Source organism: Dreissena polymorpha, chromosome 8, assembly GCF_020536995.1.
Source record: "Dreissena polymorpha isolate Duluth1 chromosome 8, UMN_Dpol_1.0, whole genome shotgun sequence".
Classification (NCBI taxonomy): Eukaryota; Metazoa; Mollusca; class Bivalvia; order Myida; family Dreissenidae; genus Dreissena; species Dreissena polymorpha.
Window position 1 is genome coordinate 92,717,800 of NC_068362.1, and position 25,233 is coordinate 92,743,032.

A 25,233-nucleotide genomic window follows, 5' to 3' on the forward strand; every position below is an offset into this window, starting at 1 on the left:
ACATAAGAGCATACTGTGACAGAGTTCCTTTAAAGTGATACAGCATGACATATAAGAGTATACTGTGACAGAGTTCCTATAAAGTGATACAGCATGACATAAGAGCATATTAAGACAGAATTCCTATATAGTGATACAGCATGACATATAAGAGTATACTGTGACAGAGTTCCTATAAAGTGATACAGCATGACATAAGAGCATACTGTGACAGAGTTCCTTTAAAGTGAAACAGCATGACATAAGATTATACTGTGAGAGATTTCTTTTAAAGTGATACAGTATGACCTAAGATCATACTGTGACAGAGTTCCTATAAAGTGAAACAGCATGACGTAAGAGCATACTGTGACAGAGTTCCTATAAAGTGATACAGCATGACTTATGAGCATACTGTGACAGAGTTCATATACAAAGATACTGCATTACATATAAGAGTATACTGTGACAGAGTTCATATAAATTGATACAGCATGACATAAGAGCATACTGTGACAGAGTTCCTATACAGTGATACAGCTTGAGCTAAGAGCATACTGTGACAGAGTTCATATAAAATGATACAGCATGACATATAAGAGTTTACTGTGACAGAGTTCCTATAAAGTGATACAGCATAACATTAGAGTATTCTGTGACGGAGTTCCTATAAAGTGATACAGTATGACATAAGAGTATACTGTGACAGAGTTCCTATATAGTGATACAGCATGAGCTAAGAGCATTCTGTGACAGAGTTCCTATAACGTGATACAGGATGACATAAGAGCATACTGTGATGGAGTTCCTATAAAGTGATACAGCATGAGCTAAGAGCATACTGTGACAGAGTTCCTATAAAGTAATACAGGATGACATAAGAGCATACTGTGACAGAGTTCCTATATAGTGATACAGCATGAGCTAAGAGCATACTGTGACAGAGTTCCTATTTAGTGATACAGCATGAGCTAAGAGCATACTGTGACAGAGTTCCTATATGGTGATACAGCATGACATATGAGTATACTGTGACAGAGTTCCTATTTAGTGATACAGCATGAGCTAAGAGCATACTTTGACAGAGTATCTATGTAGTGATACAGCATGAACTAAGAGCATACTGTGACAGAGTTCCTATATTGTGAAACAGCATGACGTAAGAGAATACTGTGACGGAGTTCCTATATACATGTAGTGATACAGCATGAGCTAAGAGCATACTGTGACAGAGTTCCTATAAAGTGATACAGCATGACATATGAATATACTGTGACAGAGTTCCTATAAAGTGATACAGCATGAAAAGAGCATACTGTGACAGAGTTCCTATATGGTGACACTGCATGACACAGTGATACCACTTAACAAACAACATATTATAGTTACTCAAACTTTTAAACGTGTATTATGTTTGTGCAAAATTAAAAGAATATAGATTTTACATATACACATGTATAGAGGATATTTGTTGGATTTGGTGGATAATTGTTTTTAATTCATGAGTGATCAAAGGAAATAATATTTACACGAGTGGCACAGCCACCAGTGAAAGTAAATTTTTTCCATGACCATGAGTGAATATTCTATGTAATACAACACATTTTGTTTTTATTTTATGCTTATAAATGATCCCTTCTTTTATATATTGTTGAAATAATGACGTTGTAACGTCATGAAAACGACGTCATTTCACAGTATAACAGTGAAAATTATCGAAAATGTTCGCTTCTAATTTTGTACTGTTTGAAACAGTGAATTATCAGTTTTAATTCCCTGATATTTCTCTATAAACCACCGGAAAGCATAACATAAGTAAGTCTAAAAGTATTTATTTAGGCAAAACAAGACAGTAAAAAAATGTGGGTGTCTGTACAGTTTAAGAGGGAAACAGTGTTCATATATGGTAATGCTGAACTACAGATGAAGTGGGATAACAGAAAAGCATTTCAGTTCCTATATAAGGAAACTGCCTGGCATATGTCCACACTGTGACAAAGTGCATCAAGAGTGACACGATAAGAAGTGGGGTACTATCAAACTTTTATACTGCATGACATCCTAGCATACTGTGACAGAGTGTATCTACAGTGCCAGGTTACACTACTAATATGAGCCTCATTCTGGGAAAACTGGGCTTAACGCATATGCGTAACGTTTCTTACCAAATTAGCCTGTACAGTCTAGACAGCCTTATCACGGACAACACTCTGCTTTCATGGTGTATTTTGTCGAAAGAAAGTCTCTTTTAATAATTAAGTCCAATTTAGGCTGAAAGTGTTGCCCCTGATTAGGCTATGCAGACTTAACAGGCTTATCTGTAAAGGACACTTTATGCACACGCATTAAGCCCCTTTTTCCCAGAGCGAGGCTCACATAATACTCTCTACAAAAATTCTGTGTATATGCTCCAAATACCAACCCACACTTACCAAGTTGTGCAGCTGTTAGAAGGAAATTGTCAAAGTTTCAAAGTTTTATAGAACAACTCATAAAATTTAGGAGAGATATTGTGCAGGTTTTTGTTTACCACTTAAGTAGAAACTCCGTGATTGGCAAAACAAAATTCTTATTGGACAAGTCAAAATTTGTAAACAGACTTAAACTGGAATTTCCTAGATTCTTTAGAAGAACTAACATATCTGTGGGTACAAACCAAGCTGAGCCATTTGTAATCACATCAACTATAATTATTAAAACAAAACTATGATTTTTGTAAACAAAATAAATAACCTTTGTACATTCGGATATGATCAGTCATGGATACAGTAAAATAATTTTTACTTCTAGGACAATAATTTTCTTAGATTTTGGGGGTTGAAGGATCAACAAATTTAAAACAAGCACATCGAAAATTACTAAAGCAAACTCCTCTTTGTCTTTTCCAAAATCTGATATCCACCAATTCATGTGTCCACAAATGTCATTTTTAGAGAAAACAAGATGTGTTTGTGAAACACTATGTCCTCCCATATATTTGACCTTTGACCTTGAAGGATGACCTTTACCTTGACCTTTCACCACTCAAAATGTGCAGTTCCATGAGATACACATGCATGACAAATATCAAGTTGCTATCTTCAATATTGAAAAAGTTATGGCCAATGTTAAAGTTTGTCCCCATATATTTGACCTTTGACCTTGAAGGATGACCTTGACCTTTCACCACTCAAAATGTGCAGTTCCATGAGATACACATGCATGCCGAATATCAAGTTGCTATCTTCAATATTACAAAAGTTATGGCCAATGTTAAAGTTTGACCGGACAAACCAACAAGCAAACAGGGCAAAAACAATATAACAAGAAACCGTTGGAGACGGGTGATGCTCCCCAAAGTTTTTTTTGTCACAATATTGCACTGTATATTCAGATAAATGGAAACGACTTGAGGGGCATAACTCTGGACAAAATAATACGATGGATGGTTTAGCAACTTAAAAATTTCAAAGGGCCATAACTCTCTAAATAAATCATCTAACCAGAACCCACAAATAGCATGCGAATCTCCTCAAGGTAGTTAAGCTTCCCATAAAGCTTCATTGAATTCCAGTCAGTAGTTGGAGAGAAATAGCCCGGACAAGAATTGCACTATATGTACAGTTTATAGAAAATTTCAAAGGGCCATAACTCTGTGAAAAATCATCCGACCATAACCGGCTGATAATATGCACATCTCCTGTTGGTAGTGAAGCTTCCCATAAAGTTTCATTGAATTCCCGTAATAAGTTACTGCGAAATAGCTCAGACAAGAATTGCACTATATGTACAATGGAAAATTTCAAAGGGCCATAACTCTGTGCAAGTTCATCCTACAAGGCTGGCTGATAATATGCACATCTCCTCTTGGTAGTGAATCTTCCCGTAAAGTTTCATTGAATTCCAGTCATTAGTTGCTGAGAAATAGCCCGGACAAGAATTGCACTATATGTACAGTTAATGGAAAATTTCAAAGGGTCATAAGTTTGTGAAAAATCATCCGACCAGAACTGGCTGATAATATGCACATGTCCTTTTGTTAGTGAAGCTTCCCATAAAGTTTCATTGAATTCCGGTCATTAGTTGCTGAGAAATAGCCCGGACAAGAATTGCACTATATGTACAGATAATGGAAAATTTCAAAGGGTCATAACTCTGTGAAAAATCATCTGACTAGAACCCGCTGATAATATGCACATCTCCACTTGGTAGTGAAGCTTCCCATAAAGTTTCATTGAATTCCGGTCATTAGTTGCTTAGAAATAGCCCGGACAAGAATTGCACTTTATGTACAGTTAATGGAAAAATTCAAAGGACCATAACTCTGTGAAAAAACATCCAACCAGAACCGGCTGATCATATGCACATCTCCTCTTGGCAGTGAAGCTTCCCATAAAGTTTCATTGAATTCCGATCATTAATTGCTGAGAAATAGCCCGGACAAAAATTGTGCACGGACGGACGGACACACGGAAAGACACACTCACGGACAGACAAAGCGGCGACTATATGCTCCCCCAATTTTTTTGGGGGGAGAGCATAAAAAGGAATTTAATTCAGAAGTATATAATGATTTTACAGTAATTGGATTCTAAGGATGCTCTGTACATGTCCCTGTACATACCATGTTCCCTGCGTGCGTGGATGCGTGTCTGCATGTTGAGCAGGATGGTGACTGCCCACTCCACCTGGTCTATACTGTCATCTACGGGGAAATCCTTCACACACAACCACTGGGCAAACTCAAATAACAGGTCCACCTTCAGCCATTCATTGCTCTCACTCTGTGTGGGATGAAGGAAATAATATAATGCATGTGCCTAAAGTGTCTTCCCAGATGAGCCTGTGCGTACTGCAAAGGCTAAGCTAGGACAACACTTTCCCCCTTTATGGTATTTTTTTGTTATAAGGAAGTCTTTTCTTGGTCAAATCAAGTTAAGGCTTAAAGTGTCGCCCCTGATTAGTCTGTGCACACTCAAGTATAAAATAATACAAAATATACAACTCTACTTAAAATCCAAAGGACTGATTTTAGCCCTGCTGGGGACAATTGTTTTCAATCACTTACACACTTTAATTAAATGCCTTAAGTCTGAACAAGTCCCTTTAATTACAAACCATCGGACACTGCAGAGCTGGATCCTTAGTTGTATTGTATGTAAGTCTGATTGCATGAAGTGATCAAGAAACATTTCAACATACAGGTTCCTGTTATTCACTGACCAATGTCAAATGTTACAACTACCAGAAATGGCAAAAGTTTGGAAATCATTTTTTGGACTGTAGTAAAATATAAGAAATAAAATAATTCTTTCCAAGATATGGGATTGCAAGTCAAAGTAAAGGAATATAGGTGTAGATTGACAGCCTGCAAAACTAATTTTAATACATTCTCTTCATTCCAAATCAAAAGGGGACATATACAAGAAAAGATGTTGCCATGGCAAAGGGGATATGGTGTCTGCCTTGCGACAAAGAGGTAACAGGTTCTATTGTCACTGTGGGAGGATTCTTCAGGTCTCCCACAAAGACACCAAGTACTGGTACTACAAAGGAAACGGCATTATGCAAAATGCTTTAGGATTTCATAGAAATTGAGGTAAAATAAGTATGTTTAAACTAAAGGGTACATGCCCTCTACCAAAAGTGACAAAAACAAATCACTGTGTCTTACATTGAGAGCCTCGATTGCATTCTGGTAGGACAGGAGCTGCTCTGCCGTCTCACGGGACATGAGCGCGACACGGCGCCACATGTGGGCCACATAATCCTCACTTTCATCCTGCAGAGAGTGCATCAAAGTTCAGTGTTAGATCAATGTGGGTGTGCATCAAAGTTCAGTGTTAGATCAATGTGGGTTTGCATTTCTAAGCAAAACTCTCACAAAAGTCAGTATAAGAGACCCGTTCTGAGAAAACTGGGGTTTTTGCATGTGCGTATAAAGTGATGTCCCAGATAAGCCTGTGAGCTATGCCAGGCTAATTAAGGACAACAATTTCCGCCTTCACTGAATTTTTGTTTAGTAAGAGGTCTTCCTTGAAAAGAAAAAAATCAATACAAGCAAAAAGTGTCGTTCCTGATTAGCATGTGCAGATTGCACAGGCTGACCAGGGAAGGCACTTAACGTCTAAACTGGATTTAAGAGACTTATTTTTAATGAAAATTTCAATAAAAGCAGAAAATGTCGTTCTTGACTAGCATGTGCAGATGGCACAGGCTTATCTGGGAAAACACATTACGCAACATTACGCATATGAGCTGAGCCCAGTATTCCCAGAACGTGGCTTATCAGATCAATGCTGTCTTGCCTTACAAAGCTGACAGCAGCTGCATCCTATAGAAATCAGATCAATGCCGTCTTGCCTTACAAAGCTGACAGCAGCTGCATCCTATAGAAATCAGATCAATGCCGTCTTGCCTTACAAAGCTGACAGCAGCTGCATCCTATAGAAATGATGTCAATCTCCTTGAGTGATGCAACAAAGGGGTAATTATGACTTTAGCGGAACGATGAAAGTTACAGATGTATATTTGGTTAAAATTACTGCAGTTTTGTTATTGATAGTTAACAATGACAAAATCATTAATTGTGTATGTAAGGCATTGCAAACTTTGTAAAAAGACTTGCAATTCAATAATAAAGAATAATTAATTATGTCAACCATTTTACATGTTATACTGAAATATGAAACACTTCTAAAAACTGAATTAAATATATAAATACCTCGCTAGACAAAACAAGACAATGATAACTTCTCAAATAGTGCAAAATGACACATGGCAATTATAAAATTCTATAAACATGGTTCAATCAATTAAAACCTGAACCTTAAGTCAGTCCTTCAAGTTGAAGAGACTGACAGCCAAGCCAACACATGTGATATCTACTTGTATGTTACAATATTATAAACCCTAAACGATTCTAAATTCTGATTGGCTGTTTCACAGTCACTTGGTTGGTCTATATAAAGTGCTATAGATATAATTTTCAATATACACCTTTGCAGTTGTTGCAACTAATATATTTTCCACTACTAATCAAATCAAGTGTCCTAAGCCTATGGATGCTCACATAGTTCACTTTCTTCTCATAACTCCTCTTTGAGTAAAAACAAGCTATTTTATAGTCAACTGTCACTTTTGACCTCTTAAAGTGTGACATTGACTTTTATGGTCATGAGACGGGTGACACGTGATAATAAGTCTTCTCTTAGTGTTATTGTTTTGTAAATTTTTTTAACTAGAAAGATGAAAGACAAATGAACATTTCAGAAATTACTTTGTTTGCCACTATCACCTTTGACCTATAAAGCTGACCTTGACCTTTGAGTAATGGAGATGAAACACACAACATTCCATATTCCGTTTCCTCATGGTGGTCATATGACGAATGGTTAAGTTTTTTTTTTAATAGCAAGATTAAAGACAAAGTAACAGTCTGGACAAACTCTTTGTTGGCTCAATTTGACCTTTGAACTCTTAGGGCAACTTTGACCATTGAGGTACGGAGATGAGTAATACATGTCATATGTTGTCCTATGATGATTTGCACTTGTGCCATCTTCTTTAAAAATCAGTCATTATATGGAAAAGTTATGATTATGACAGGAATTTTCAAGCTGTTTAATTGCAAAAATTTGACCTTTTACCTCTAAGTTTGACCTTGAACTTTGGAGTAGGAACACACTTGCTACTCGGGAATGTTCTCTTATGATGGTTTGCATTTGTGTCAAGTTATTTTAAAATCAGTCAATATATGGTTAAGTTATGGCTGAGACAGGGAATTCAGAATTGCGTTGCAATTTTTCCTAAAGGTCATAAAAATGGCTTCCAAAACAAAAGAATGAAATTTGTCAAACTATATGAAAAGTTTTAGAAAAAAAAATGCTTAATACATTGTGTTTGGATATTTGTTTGCTCAACTTAATTACTCAATCAACTTGTGTTATTTTATTATTAAGTGAATACTCTATAATTTAATGCTTTCGGAATATTGTGGCAAGTACATCTAGTACGCTAAATGTACTTCTGTCCATTAATTTGGCGCAATATATAAATAAATATGAGCCTTACAATTGTAATTTCCAAGAACTTTGATATCACAACAACAAGAAGAAAATAACCATAAAAATAAACAGATGCATACCTGTGATACCAGTAAGAACTGAAAGTATTGTGCAATAGACAAAAAACAGGTTAGCATAACAGACAGACTAATTGTGTCTGAGTTCTGAGAAAATTGGGCTAAATGCATGTGTGTAAAGTGTGGTCCCAGATTAGCCTGTGCGGACCTAAGCAGGGATGACACTTTCTGCTTTTATGACATTTTTCGTTTAAAATGAAATCTCTTCTTAGCAAAAATCCAATTAAGGCGGAAAGTGTCGTCCTTGATTAGCCTGTGTGGACTGCAATCTGTAATCTGGGACGACACTTTATGCACATGCATTAAGCCCAGCTTTCTTAGAACAAGACTCAATTACTATTTGGCATACACATTTTTGACATCACTTATTGATGGTTGCAAGAAGCTGAGTAATACATCCACACAAAGTAAACATTTGCAACAAAATACTTCTAATTGGTTTTAAATTAAATCATTTAAATCTGCGGGGACTGTCATATAACAATTCTATACATCTGTTTCGGTATATAAGCTGGGTCCTTGATCAGTATCACGTTCTCAGAGGTCTGCAAAACGGCTAGTCTATGAGCCGTACACTGCATGAAAACGGTGCTTAATACATGTGCATAAAGGATCGTTCCAGATTAGACTGTGCAGTCTGCAAGTCATATGCTTGTCTGCAACTATACTTTACACACATGCATTAGGCCCTTTTTTCTCAGAGCTAGGATAATATACATCTAATTAGAATTGATCATACAAATGTACTTACTATAGGAAATGTCGTCTGATAATCTAAATAATTTGAATAACTGGTATAAATCTATGATGCTAACTTCTAAAATAAGTAATCCAACAACATTTCTGATACTTCTGATAAAAGCTAATTCTTAGAAGATAGAGAATAGAAGTTCAACATGAAAATAAATAATGATAGCAACAGAGTTAAAAGAAAGTGAAACCATGTGATGAGCAATATACATCATCTATGTGATAACGATATTGGTGAAATACACACAAAAACATTACAATAAGCCTATGAATGTTTCACTAACAACAATAGTATCCCAACAAAGCAAATCATAAGAGCTGTGCTCTGATAAAACAGGGCTTAATGTGTGTGCGTACATTCAGTCTGCTCAGTTCACACAGGCTTATCAGAGATGATACTTTCTGCTTTTATTAAATTTTCGTTTAACTGAAGTCTCCTTTAAACAAAATTCCAGTCTAGGCAGAAAGTGTCATCCCTGATTAGCCTGTGATGACTGCACTGGCTAATCCGGGACAACACTTTACGCACATGCATTAAGACCAGTTTCTCTTATAACAGCTCATAATAAAATAAGGGCGTGCTCCCAAACAGCTTGTAGTCAACAACAATTAACAGAAATTGGAATATTTGTATGTCTCTATTAAACATTGGGCACATCATTTAACCTTCACTTTGCTTATGAGTGGGAAAGGAATAAGTCAATTGTCCATGCAATCGTGATCAGTTATTTGTGTCAGGCATTGTATCCCCATCGGTTGTGCCCCCTAATGCAAACTTAGAAAATCCTTACTAGATAATGTTTATAGAACTAACAAGGTGGCTCACAGAGACTGATCACTGCACATAGACTAACAAGGTGGCTCACAGAGACTGATCACTGCACATAGACTAACAAGGTGGCTCACAGAGACTGATCACTGCACATAGAAAGCTGCCTTAGACTGAACACCACCTCTTGAGCTGCCCAATATGAAAATGGAATACGCATCTGCGCTGTCTGGTCAGGAATTGCCCTGCAGTGAGTGTCCTTAGTTCAGTCAAGCAAGGTTTCGTGGTCTCATTACCAGACAGGGTAGCTCCTGACCAGACTGCACAGATTCTCATTCCATTTTCACATTGGAGCTGCACTGGCTCCATAAGGCTCAATACTCTTTTTCTTTTTACAGGAGTACCCTTTCCATCAGATGAAAACCCCTATCAATTAAAAATATATGCGCTACATGCATATTGCCCTTATCTGACTTGTAATGTTGCATAATGCGATCCTTTGATTCATTAAGACACGTAAGTATCTATTTGTTCGTTTGGACAGATAGAGGGCTAAACCAAAAGAGGACTGATAATTACTCTAAACAGAAAAATAATATAATTCTACATGGCTGTATGGCGTTTATTTCTAACATTTATACACAACAATATCATACTGACATTGCTATTTAACAGCTATCAAATACAAGTAAACAGCCAGTTGCCGAAGAAAGTTCAGTCTACGATAAAGATTAAGCCTCGTTCTGGGAAAATTGGGCTTAATGCATGTGAGTGTTGTCCCAGATTAGCCTGTCAGGGAAGAAACTTTCCACGTTATGATATTTATGGTTTTAGGAAGTCCCTTCTTAAAAAATATCCAGTTTAAGCGGAAAGTGTCATCCCTGACTAGCCTGTGCAGAATACATGCTAAATCTGGGACAACACTACACCAGTTCAGAATACATGCTAAATCTGGGATAACACTAAACCAGTTCAGAATATATGCTAAATCTGGGACAACACTACGCCAGTTCAGAATACATGCTAAATCTGGGACAACACTATGCCAGTTCAGAATACATGCTAAATCTGGGACAACACTACTCCAGTTCAGAATACATGCTAAATCTGGGACAACACTATGCCAGTTCAGAATACATGCTAAATCTGGGACAACACTATGCCAGTTCAGAATACATGCTAAATCTGGGACAACACTATGCCAGTTCAGAATACATGCTAAATCTGGGACAACACTACGCCAGTTCAGAATACATGCTAAATCTGGGACAACACTACGCCATTTCAGAATACATGCTAAATCTGGGACAACACTACGCCAGTTCAGAATACATGCTAAATCTGGGACAACACTACGCCAGTTCAGAATACATGCTAAATCTGCGACAACACTACGCCAGTTCAGAATACATGCTAAATCTGGGACAACACTACGCCAGTTTAGAATACATGCTAAATCTGGGACAACACTACGCCATTTCAGAATACATGCTAAATCTGGGACAACACTACGCCAGTTCTGCATACATGCTTAATACATGCTAAATCTCGGACAACACTACGCCAGTTCAGAATACATGCTAAATCTGGGACAACACTATGCCAGTTCAGAATACATGCTAAATCTGGGACAACACTATGCCAGTTCAGAATACATGCTAAATCTGGGACAACACTACGCCAGTTCAGAATACATGCTTCATACATGCTAAATCTGGGACAACACTACGCCAGTTCAGAATATATGCTAAATCTGGGACAACACTATGCCAGTTCAGAATACATGCTAAATCTCGGACAACACTACACCAGTTCAGAATACATGCTAAATCTGGGACAACACTACGCCAGTTCAGAATACATGCTAAATCTGGGACAACACTACACCAGTTCAGAATACATGCTAAATCTGGGACAACACTACGCCAGTTCAGAATACATGCTAAATCTGGGACAACACTATGCCAGTTCAGAATACATGCTAAATCTGGGACAACACTACGCCATTTCAGAATACATGCTAAATCTGGGACAACACTACGCCAGTTCAGAATACATGCTAAATCTGGGACAACACTATGCCAGTTCATAATACATGCTAAATCTGGGACAACACTACGCCAGTTCAGAATACATGCTTAATACATGCTAAATCTCGGACAACACTACGCCAGTTCAGAATACATGCTAAATCTGGGACAACACTACTCCAGATCAGAATACATGCTAAATCTGGGACAACACTATGCCAGTTCAGAATACATGCTAAATCTGGGACAACACTACGCCAGTTTAGAATACATGCTTAATACATGCTAAATCTGGGACAACACTACGCCAGTTCAGAATACATGCTAAATCTGGGACAACACTACGCCAGTTCAGAATACATGCTAAATCTGGGACAACACTACACTAGTTCAGAATACATGCTAAATCTGGGACAACACTATGCCAGTTCAGAATACATGCTAAATCTGGGACAACACTACGCCAGTTCAGAATACATGCTAAATCTGGGACAACACTACGCCAGTTCAGAATACATGCTAAATCTGGGACAACACTACGCCATTTCAGAATACATGCTAAATCTGGGACAACACTACGCCAGTTCAGAATACATGCTAAATCTGGGACAACACTACGCCAGTTCAGAATACATGCTAAATCTGGGACAACACTACGCCAGTTCAGAATACATGCTAAATACATGCTATATCTGGGACAACACTACGCCAGTTCAGAATATATGCTAAATCTGGGACAACACTACTAGTGTTCAGAATACATGCTAAATCTGGGACAACACTACGCCAGTTCAGAATACATGCTAAATCTGGGACAACACTACGCCAGTTCAGAATACATGCTAAATCTGGGACAACACTACGCCACTTCAGAATACATGCTAAATCTGGGACAACACTACGCCATTTCAGAATACATGCTAAATCTGGGACAACACTACGCCAGTTCAGAATACATGCTAAATCTGGGACAACACTACGCCAGTTCAGAATACATGCTAAATCTGGGACAACACTATGCCAGTTCAGAATACATGCTAAATCTGGGACAACACTACACCAGTTCAGAATACATGCTAAATCTGGGACAACACTACGCCATTTCAGAATACATGCTAAATCTGGGACAACACTACGCCAGTTCAGAATACATGCTTAATACATGCTTAATCTCGGACAACACTACGCCAGTTCAGAATACATTCTAAATCTGGGACAACACCATGCCAGTTCAGAATACATGCTAAATCTGGGACAACACTACACCAGTTCAGAATACATGCTAAATCTGGGACAACACTACGCCAGTTCAGAATACATGCTAAATCTGGGACAACACTACACCAGTTCAGAATACATGCTAAATCTGGGACAACACTACGCCAGTTCAGAATACATGCTTAATACATGCTAAATCTGGGACAACACTATGCCAGTTCAGAATACATGCTAAATCTGGGACAACACTATGCCAGTTCAGAATACATGCTAAATCTGGGAAAACACTATGCCAGTTCAGAATACATGCTAAATCTGGGACAACACTACGCCAGTTCAGAATACATGCTTCATACATGCTAAATCTGGGACAACACTACGCCAGTTCAGAATATATGCTAAATCTGGGACAACACTATGCCAGTTCAGAATACATGCTAAATCTGGGACAACACTACACCAGTTCAGAATACATGCTAAATCTGGGACAACACTACGCCAGTTCAGAATACATGCTAAATCTGGGACAACACTACACCAGTTCAGAATACATGCTAAATCTGGGACAACACTACGCCAGTTCAGAATACATGCTAAATCTGGGACAACACTATGCCAGTTCAGAATACATGCTAAATCTGTTACAACACTACGCCATTTCAGAATACATGCTAAATCTGGGACAACACTACGCCAGTTCAGAATACATGCTAAATCTGGGACAACACTATGCCAGTTCATAATACATGCTAAATCTGGGACAACACTACGCCAGTTCAGAATACATGCTTAATACATGCTAAATCTCGGACAACACTACGCCAGTTCAGAATACATGCTAAATCTGGGACAACACTACTCCAGATCAGAATACATGCTAAATCTGGGACAACACTATGCCAGTTCAGAATACATGCTAAATCTGGGACAACACTACGCCAGTTCAGAATACATGCTAAATCTGGGACAACACTATGCCAGTTCAGAATACATGCTAAATCTCGGACAACACTACGCCAGTTCAGAATACATGCTAAATCTGGGACAACACTATGCCAGTTTAGAATACATGCTTAATACATGCTAAATCTGGGACAACACTACGCCAGTTCAGAATACATGCTAAATCTGGGACAACACTATGCCAGTTCAGAATACATGCTAAATCTGGGACAACACTACACTAGTTCAGAATACATGCTAAATCTGGGACAACACTACGCCAGTTCAGAATACATGCTAAATCTGGGACAACACTACGCCAGTTCAGAATACATGCTAAATCTGGGACAACACTACGCCAGTTCAGAATACATGCTAAATCTGGGACAACACTACGCCATTTCAGAATACATGCTAAATCTTGGACAACACTACGCCAGTTCAGAATACATGCTAAATCTGGGACAACACTACGCCAGTTCAGAATACATGCTAAATCTGGGACAACACTACGCCATTTCAGAATACATGCTAAATCTGGGACATTACTATGCCATTTCAGAATACATGCTAAATCTGGGACAACACTACGCCAGTTCAGAATACATGCTAAATCTGTGACAACACTACGCCAGTTCAGAATACATGCTAAATCTGGGACAACACTATGCCATTTCAGAATACATGCTAAATCTGCTACACTACGCACACAAGTTCAGTTTTCCCAGAGCGTGGCTCAGTTTTAACTTGAAGAGTGGTTCACATTTAGCTTTTTATCAAAATTGACAAAATGTAAGCATTGCTGAAAAGTTGAACACCACGGTAAAGAACTGACTTTCCACAACTGTCATTTCATCTACCGCTATCTAAGCAAAAATACTGGTTAAAATGAATTGTACACTACCAACCTGAAGATCAGTCTGAAACAGTATCAAATCAGGGGATTAAACCCCCATCAAATCAGGGGTTTAAACCTCCATCAAATAAGGGGATTAAACCTCCATCAAATCAGGGGATTAAACCTCCATTAAATCAGGGGATTAAACCTCCATCAAATCAGGGGATTAAACCTCCATCAAATCAGGGGATTAAACCTTCATCAAATCAGGGGTTTAAACCTCCAGAACCTTTTGATCATAGAACCTTGTGATCTATCACAAAAAGTTTTTGTTTTCTAATGGTACAGTACAGCCAACTCGGATCAAACATATTTTGCGATCTGTGGAGTTAAGGAGCAGCGAGTCGATGCCGAGTCAACTGTTGAAGCTGCGTCAGCATGCGGCAGCACGTCGCATTTCGCCACAATGCTTCGCATCAGTCCGCCAAGGCAAGACGCGATCGGCGATATGACACCGAGTCTATGCGCATCATAAAATAAAAATCTTTTAAAAATGAATTAAATTAAAATAATTTATTAATGAATAAATTTTAAAAGAACAATTGTAATAATATTTAAAATCATAATTAATTTAATGTATCTATTACTGCATGTACTTACTATTTTTCCCGTCGCTACTCATTACCCGATAATCCGGTTTATTCCAGTTTTAAAGCAAATTCTGGTAAATATTTACAATAAAAGTTCTCAGGAATATCAAGAAATACAAACATTCACCATTTTTCTCAAGTGTCAAATAAATTTTGGCATTTGTTTCTTTTTAAAGATGTGATGAATTAACGTCCAATTGGGGCGTTTTTTGTTTCCACTGAACACGCGTAAATTGCCTGACGTGATGTTCATGTTTTTATACAACACAAAGTACACCCACACTTTCCATGCGACGTTCTACACGTCTGCATAATTTGTGCGCGCTTTTTATTGAGAAAAAAGGATAAAGCACTGTTTATTTGATGCTAGAAATTAATTGTTAATGTCGCATTAAAAATTAAAATTCTGAAGCGTGTTTCGGATTACAAATTGAATCATGATCATTTGAGAATTGAACAAAAAATTTACAGCTACGCGTAATTAATTCAAAGATAATTTGTTAAGGCGCATTACATGTTGAATATATTTGAGACCGTGATATTATATAAATAGTCTATAAAGCATCATATAAAAATCATAGCCACTTATTAAAACATAAAAATAATAACTATGAAAGTAGCGTTTCAATGCTACACAAATGTACATGTAGGTGTATATCTTTGCTCTCAATCAGCCGCATACGTATGCGGCGGATTTATGCCGCGAAATTACGAGAGGTTAATACAGACTCGGCGTCATTTCGCGGATCGATGCCGCGTGCCTCGGAGATAAGCCGCGTGAACACATGATGCGGCCGCCGAGTACTAACGCTCTGGCCGTGGCGTGACTGAGGATTATGTTTGTTCTGCGTTGGCTGTACTGTATAACCACAACTTCTTGAGCACATACACATTAAAAATGTTAATATAAAGTGCTACTTATGATCATCATTTGTATGTGATGTCAAAGATCATCTTCCCCAATAATCAATATTTTGAACAAAATCGCAGAAGTTCAATACAGCAATAAATCTGGCATTAAATTGTAAGAAAATCAATAAAATTGAATTTGATATGAGCCATACGGAAAGTCACTCAAGTTTTTGTGGTCTGATAAGCAGTTACTGCATATCACCCATTTTATATGAAGTGGCTTATATGTGTTTGATATATGTATAAATGCCATTAGTGGGAAAATAGGAAAAAAACTGCAGCAGAATATCTACAATTCTTCATTTTTCTCATGGCATATTTTCATGCTCAGAGCAATAAATCCAAATTAGCAATAGATCAAACAATAAAGCCTTACATGGGAAAAATCTAGCCAGTAAAAATTGAAAATGAAAAAATAATTAAGCACAGGCAAACGATAAAACAAGAGGGCCTGAAAGGTCCAAAGTTGCTCACCTGAGATAACAAAATATTATTGGGACAAATCTTATGACCAAGTTTCACGAAGATCAGAAAATAAATGTGACCTCTAGAGTGTTAACAAGGTTTTACTATAGCCATATAAGGAAACATGCCCAACCCTCTGGCAGCCATGTTTTTCAACCCTCGGCATCATTTTTGAACTCATCCAAGATATTATCGGGATGAATCTTCTGACCAAGTTTAATGAAGATCGGACAGTAAATGTGGCCTCTAGAGTTTTAACAAGATTTTACTATAGCCATATAAGGAAAAATGCCCCGCCCCTTGGAAGCCATTTTTTTCAAGCAAACATAATTATTTTCAAACTCATCCAAGATATCATTGAGTCCAATCTTCTGACCAAATTTCATGAAGATTGGACAATAAATGTGGCCTCAAGAGTGTTAACAAGGTTTTACTATACCCATATATAGCCATATAAGGAAAAATGCCCCGCCCCTGGTGGCCATGCTTTTAAAGCAACCAAAACCATTTTCGAACTCATCCAAGATATCATTGGGACAAATCTTCTGACCAAGTTTCATGATGATCGGAAAATAAATGTGACCTCTAGAGTGTTAACAAGGTTTTACTATAGCCATATAAGGAAAATAGCCCCATACCTGTGGTGGCCATGGTTTTCAATCAACCTGCATCATTTTTGAACTCGTCCAAGATATTATTGGGATGAATCTTCTGACCGAGTTTCATGAAGATCGGACTATAAATGTGGCCTCTAGAGTGTTAACAAGATTTTACTATAGTCTTATATAGCCACATAAGGAAAAATGTCCCGCCCCTTTGCGGCCATGTTATTCAAGCATACGTTACCGTTTTCAAACTCATCCAAGATATCGTTAAGACAAATCTTCTGACCATATTTCATCAAGATTGGGCAATAAATGTGGCCTCTAGAGTGTAAACAAGGTTTTACTATAGCCATTTAAGGAAAATAATCGCTCGCTGGCGGCCATGTTTTTCAACCAACCGGCATCATTTTCGAACTCGTCCAAGATATTATTAGGATGAATCTTCTGACCAAGTTTCATGAAGATCGGACAATAAATGTGGCCTCTAGAGTGTTAACAAGATTTTACTATAGCCATATATAGCCATATAAGGAAAAATGCCCCGCCCCTTGGCAGCCATGTTTTTCAAGCAAACGTAACCATTTTCGAACTCATCCAAGATATCATTGAAACCAATCCTCTGACCAAATTTCATGAAGATCTGGAGATAAATGTGGCCTCTAGAGTGTTAACAAGGTTTTACTACTGCCATTTAAGGAAAATAACCGCCCGCTGGCGGCCATGTTTTTCAACCAACCGCCATCATTTTCGAACTCTTCCAAGATATTATTGGGATGAATCTTCTGACCAAGTTTCATGAAGATCAGACAATAAATGTGGCCTCTAGAGTGTTAACAAGATTTTACTATAGCCATATAAAGCCATATAAGGAAAAATGCCCCTCCCCTTGGCAGCCATGTTTTTCAGGCAAACATAACCATTTTCGAACTCATCCAAGATATCATTGAAACCAATCCTCTGACCAAATTTCATGAAGATCTGGAGATAAATGTGGCCTCTAGAGTGTTAACAAGGTTTTACTAAAGCCATTTAAGGAAAATAACCGCCCGCTGGCGGCCATGTTTTTCAACCAACCGGCATCATTTTCAAACTCCTCCAAGATATTATTGGGATGATCTTCTGACAAAGTTTCATGAAGATCAGACAATAAATGTGGCCTCTAGAGTGTTAACAAGATTTTACTATAGCCATATATAGCCATATAAGGAAAAATGCCCCTCCCCTTGGCAGCCATGTTTTTTAAAGCAAACGTAACCATTTTCGAACTCATCCAAGATATCATTGAAACCAATCCTCTGACCAAATTTCATGAAGATCTGGAGATAAATGTGGCCTCTAGAGTGTTAACAAGGTTTTACTAAAGCCATTTAAGGAAAATAACCGCCCGCTGGCGGCCATGTTTTTCAACCAACCGGCATCATTTTCAAACTTGTCCAAGATATTATTGGGATGAATCTCCTGAACAAGTTTCATGAAGATCAGACAATAAATGTGGCCTCTAGAGTGTTAACAAGATTTTACTATAGCCATATAAGGAAAAATGCCCCTCCCCTTGGCAGCCATGTTTTTCAAGCAAACGTGACCATTTTCGAACTCATCCAAGATATCATTGAAACCAATCTTCTGACCAAATTTCATGAAGATTGGACAATAAATGTGGAGAGTGAACTCTAGAGATTGAACAAGGCAAATGTTGACGTCGCACAACAGACAACGCACGACGGACGACGGACAAAAGGCGATCACAAAAGCTCACCATGAGCACGTTGTGCTCAGGTGAGCTAAAAATAGATCTTTGACACAAACGTGAATAATACCCTTGCAACGCTTCGCCTTCTATGTTCAAGAGCAAATAACTCAGGAATAAGTTGATCACGAGACATGAACAGTGTCCTGCACATCTCCACAAGATTGTGATGACATACTTTTAACTTAATGGCATCAAAATGTAAAAATAGTTGGAACCAGAAACTAATAACATTTTATGCAACTGCATGCCCATGACTAAGTTTAAGGGCAAATAACGCATGAATGGATGGATCAAGAAAATATGGCCTTAAATGTTTTGTGTAATTGGGCATGAAAATAGAGCCTTGACTGTATGTATCATTGGGCATGAAAATAGTGCCTTGTTTAATGATTGTGCATGACAATTGCTTTATCAAATAACTCATGAATGTATGGGTCATTGGGCATGAAAATACAGCCTTGAATGTATGGGTCATTGGGCATGAAAATACAGCCCTGAATGTATGGGTCATTGGGCATGAAAATACAGTCTTGAATGTATGGGTCATTGGGCATGAAAATACAGTCTTGAATGTGGGTCATTGGGCATGAAAATACAGCTTTGAATGTATGGGTCATTGGGCATGAAAATACAGCCTTGAGTGTATGGGTCATTGGGCATCAAAATACAGCCTTGAATGTATGGGTCATTGGGCATGAAAATAGAGTCTTGAATGTATGGGTCATTGGGCATGAAAATAGAGCCTTTAATGTATTGGGCATTGGGCATGAAAATAGAGTCTTGAATGTATGTATCATTGGTCATCAAAATAGAGCATTGAATGTATGAATGTTAGAGTCTTGAATGTATGGGCCATTAGGCATGAAAATAATGCCTTGAATGTATGTATAATTGGGCATGAAAATAGTGTCTTGATGGATCATAGAGCATGACACTTGCTTTGTCAAATAATACATGAATGTATGGGTCATTTGGCATGAAAATAATGCCTTGAATGTATGGATAATTGGGCATAAAAATAGTGCCTTGATGGATCATTGAGCATAAAATAGTGCCATAAATGTTATAATAATTGGACACGAAAAAAGTGGCTTTCATTAAAATTGTGCTTTGAATGTATGGATTATTGGGCATTAAAATATGCTTTGCACATTTACACTTCATGGTGATGACACACATCATCTCCGAGTATGTGTGCAAGAGCTACGAAACTTGGCAGATTTGTGTGTCCCGACAGAAGTCTCAATAAAATTGCATGCAAAAGACAAAAGCAGATTGCTCCAACAAATTATAATATTTGATGTGAACAAACTGGCATACAAACTAGCAAATACGCCGACACAGTGACTCCAATATACCCTTTCACACTTTATTTGTCGGGGTATAACGATCAAACAAAACAATACAATAATATTGGATGATGTGCAAGCAGCTACTCTGAATGGAATTGCAATCATTGGAATATCTAACAAGAAACATGAACACCAATCAAAACCAGGTTTTCAACCATTTTGTAATTAAATGCATTAAAATAATTGTGCAATCCAAAGCTAGGTCAACATGTAAGATTACAACATAAAATTTAAGATCAGTACCCTAATTTAAGTTTTAACAGTTTTCTATTTTTAGAAACAGTGACATTCACAATAAAAACACTGGCCCTAAATGGAATCCCAAGCTATGTATACATGTAAGCTACATTGATACAAATTTAGTACAACATTCATCAATGTTTAAGTTATTTTGCAGCAAACTTTTTTTCTATTTCCAGTAACAGCGACCTTGACCTAATTAACCCAATAGGGACTCTCATGCAAGGTCTGCATTTAAGCAATGCACAAGAATTCCAGTGCAATACCTTCATTCAAACTTGAGTTAACTTGAGCAGAAACTTTTTTTAGTAACCTTGACCTTGACCAAACATGCCCCAAATACATTCCAAAGCTAAAAACTTGCTATATCCTAAGTTTCATTAAAATTGGTTTATAACTAAAGTTATCAACCAAAAAACCCCTCTTGAAGACATTGACCTCTGCTCCCCCCAACAACAATCTAATAACTAGGACTTTCAGGGCATGAAAACCTGGTTTGAAATATGGTGTGTACTTGCAACAAACAACACCTTACCAGTTCATCCTACACCAACAGAAGGAGGCAGTAAAAGACAATGTTGAATCAGAAAATATTAATTACTGAATCAATATGTTCAATGTGTATTCAAAGCAAACTGAACAAAGTATATATCTATCCACTGTAGTCTGTAAACAACTATTAAACTATTCTATTGTTTAGGTTTCTCTTCAATCACAAATCTCTCGTCACATTATGTGAAAATTTACATAGGTGACTTTATTCTCATACACAATTTGAGTTTGCCGAGTTTATCAAACCTTTCATATGAGCCTTATTTTGGGAAAATAGGGCCTCTATCATGTGCGTAAGGTGTTGTCTCAGACTAGCCTGTGCAGGCTGCACAGGCTTTTCAGGGATGACAAATTCCCCCTCAACTTGATATTTGTTTAAAAGAGACTTCCTCAAAACAAACATTGCATTCAATTCTATAAAAGCAGAAAGTTTTCTCCATGATCAGCAGATGTGGACCATACAGGCTTATCTGGGACAACAATTCAAGCACATGCATTAAGCCATGTTTTCTCACGGCAAGGCTAATATCATACGATAGACGTGTAATTTTGGTGCATAAGACACCGAACAAGCAACTCAAATACCATCCACAAATGTGAAGCTTAAATATTTACATGGCTGTAATTGACAAAAAAATGTGGAATTTTTCCAGCAACCCAAAACCCTGCTAAGGCAATCTTCAAAATGTAAACTGCTTGAAATGTATTTTCAAAGGAAAAATTGATGTCAATGTGCCTTCCCCCCACAAACTGTGTTTCAATGGTAAAGCAGTAAACATGTGCATTCACAAACCTTTCTCTTCGGAGATCGATCAGAATTCATGTATCGAAGCTCATTCTATACGTTCAAATTGTATGTTTAAAAATTATAGATTTGACAAGAGCTGTCCCAAAACAGCTTGCTCGACTATTTTCCCGCTTTTAAATGTATAAAGTGCATTTTCTGTCACTCAGCTGACATAATGACTCCGAAGACAAATTTGATGAGGAATGCCTGTAGTATTCATATAATGCCATACAGAATTATACCCGAAATAAAGAAACAACAAGAAAAGTGGTCATTCCATTTAACCTATAGATTTAATTTCATTTGAAACAAACTATGCACTCACATGCAAAGTCTGCAGGTAAGCTACCTACACAACAATTTCAAAGCAAAACCTCCATCCATAATTAGTCAATTAGCTGAAACGGTTTTCCTATTTTTAGTAATGTTGACCTTCAATTTGACCTGACACATCTGTTAAGTTTTATTTGAATATCTGGCGTCCATATTACGTGGTATGTGACCTCATTTTAGGCTAGCAAGTGAAGTTATATTTGCTCTGCTTAAAAGCATGACCCTGAAGCAGATGTCTACAAATGGATGAGTAGTATAGCTTGAACTATTTGATAAATAGTCAAGCTTAACATGAAAAATAACAACATTTAAACAAATCATTCAAATCAATATACTATAATAATTAGTGTTAAAATATATACATAAATTGAATAGAAAAGCAACTTTGTTTTTATTATTGTAGCATCTATCTGAATTCATTTGTTACGGTATATTTTGACAGTTGTTAAGAATATTGTTGCATAAACTTGTTAATTGGCCGTTAAAAGCATAAATCATGAAAAACAAAAATATATTGCCATAACAACACACACTGACCTTGAACTTTTGAATATCCATGGCCACACTGCGACCCAGTTTAGCTTTTGTCATCACTCTGTGCTTGAACACTAACCTGATAAAGGTCAGATTAAAAGTTTTAAAACTAACCTGACAAATGTCAAATAAAGTGCTTGAATTCTTACCTAATCAAGGTCAAATCAAGTGATTGAACATTAACCTGCTCAAGGTCAAATAATGTGATTGAAAACTTACCTAATCAAGGTAAAATAGAGTAATTAAACACGAACCTGATAAAGGTCAAATAAAGTGTTTGAACACTAACCTGATAAAGGTAAAAAAAGTGCTTAAACACTAACCTGATTAAGGTCTACTTAAGTGACTGAATACTAACCTGATAAAGGTCAAATGAAGTGATTCAACACTAACCTGATAAAGATCAAATAAACTGCTCTGTTTTAACAGAATCATGAAAATAGCATGGCTCGAACCATTTAAATATGGAAATATTTAATCTAAAATCAGTTAATGTTTTAAAATAAAATTATGCAAAATAGCGTAATATACATATTTTTTAAAATCTTCTATTGAATTTTAGGCTTTCATTTGGGAAAAATATACAGTTCACCTTATGACCATCCCATCATAATGACCAGCTCGCTATGACAACCACCATTTTTGAGTCCTGGAGTTTTCTTTCTATATTTCAATGATCGCCACACACACTGGTGATGGATAAAAAACCAACCTGTATGCCATATCATTATTCAAAATGGATAAGCAAAAAGGAAAAGAGCTGAGTTTAAAAGAAAATATTTATTAAATCAAAGGGAGTAATTAGACATTTCAATAGCAGTTTGCTGATTTATTCGGTATTGGAAAGGCGCAGGTGGATTAATTTTCAAGTTTTATAAAAAAAAAATTCTGTCCCTCCAAAACATTATTTTCTGGGCTCCGTTCTGTTATTAAATAGTTGGACATTTATCTGCTTTATTAGATTTTAATGTAGCGGATATCCTAAGATATGGAATCTTGAGCATTTGAATGTGGAAAATTACAGGAAAGCATTGGCAAACAGGTGGTTAAAGTATAAAGCTCTGCTAAGCAAACAACAGTTGACTGTTTCTTCAAGTAAAGAGTCTTATATGAGGCTCACCAGCGAGACACCTCTTACTTAAAACGAGTGAAATACCATGTTTGTACAATGTTTTAATTTATTGTCACTTAGCATGCACAAAAGATTTTAGTTCATTCAATATTTACCATTTGTATTATTTGTCCATCAAAATTCATGAGCACTCAGCATTAAGACCACCTCACTATTAAGACCACTTTTCAAAAGTCCCACAGATGGTCTTAAAAGTGAGGTTTCACTTATTATTTTTGACATTAGGAATGGGGCTGAATTTTAACCCCAAATTTGACCATTGTGCTTCTTCATGTGATATGGCTTGGATGGATTTCTAAATTGCGCTCAGAGCAAAAAAAACACAAAATAAAAAAAAACACACACACTAATTTTAGGCTACCAAGTAGTAGTTTTAAGTCTTCTTATGGGAAAACTGGGCTTAAACTGGGTGTAAACTTCCATAAAAGCACAATGTGTCGTCACTGATTAACCGGCTAGCACACTGTATTAAGCTCAGTTTTCCCAGAATGCAGCTTTTTAGTTAGAGAAGATGTAAGAAGCTTGCACTTACAGCCTGTGTTTGGTGCGTGGCATGTCAGTGATTGCCTGATCCATGGCCTGCAGTCCCACCTCCCACTCTCCCTGCAAAACACATGCAAGATGTACACACTGTGAGACTAAAGTTACTCTTGGAAATAAATAAGGAAGGTCGCCATGGTAAAGCTGATATCATATCTGCCTTGCAGCTGTTGGGTCATAGGTTGGATCCCTACATTTAGAATATCTTTTAGATCTCTCCAAAAGGCATCAAGTACTGGTTATACACAGTAAACTGACTCAATAATGTTTCAATACGCCTTTCTAGTTTTTCTATAAATTGAGCTAAAATAAATATGTTTAAACTAAAAACCACACAAGATTTATATGTTATGTAACAAACAGAACTCCTTAGTAATGAATACCTTAACCCTTTATCCCTTAGATATGCATTTTGACACGATTTAGTCTTTGAGAAAATCTGATTCAACTTAAAGCGGGTATATACGATCTTGTCAAATATTTGTTAATAAATATAAAATGTGTAAAAAACTTGTTATACATATATTTCAATATAAACTAAAATAAAAGTAAAGAAGAACATGTGTCGAAAAATGCTAAATAAGCCAGATATTTAATTCTGAAATCGAAAAAGGCTGTACAGCCGAATTCGCCAGCATGTATATCATGCATGTACAATGTGAATCTAAATTTAGTTTAACGGTTCATTTGAAATTCCTGCAGCGATATCGATTCATACGACACACGAACACTT

The 25,233-nt window shown here is 37.0% G+C and overlaps 1 protein-coding gene across 8 annotated transcripts in view; it reads right to left on the bottom strand.

Moving 5' to 3' along the window:
* LOC127842757 (cilia- and flagella-associated protein 46-like) overlaps positions 1-25,233 on the bottom strand; it is a 152,665-nt gene that overhangs the window by 68,336 nt on the left and 59,096 nt on the right. For all 8 annotated transcript variants that reach the window (XM_052372466.1, XM_052372465.1, XM_052372464.1 and 5 more), the window contains 5 exons: positions 24,493-24,563; positions 22,832-22,907; positions 8,105-8,122; positions 5,633-5,740; positions 4,583-4,742 (listed from right to left, as the gene is read on the bottom strand). In XM_052372466.1, coding sequence (XP_052228426.1) covers positions 4,583-4,742; positions 5,633-5,740; positions 8,105-8,122; positions 22,832-22,907; positions 24,493-24,563 — 433 coding nt within the window. The remainder of the gene's footprint in view (positions 1-4,582; positions 4,743-5,632; positions 5,741-8,104; positions 8,123-22,831; positions 22,908-24,492; positions 24,564-25,233) is intronic.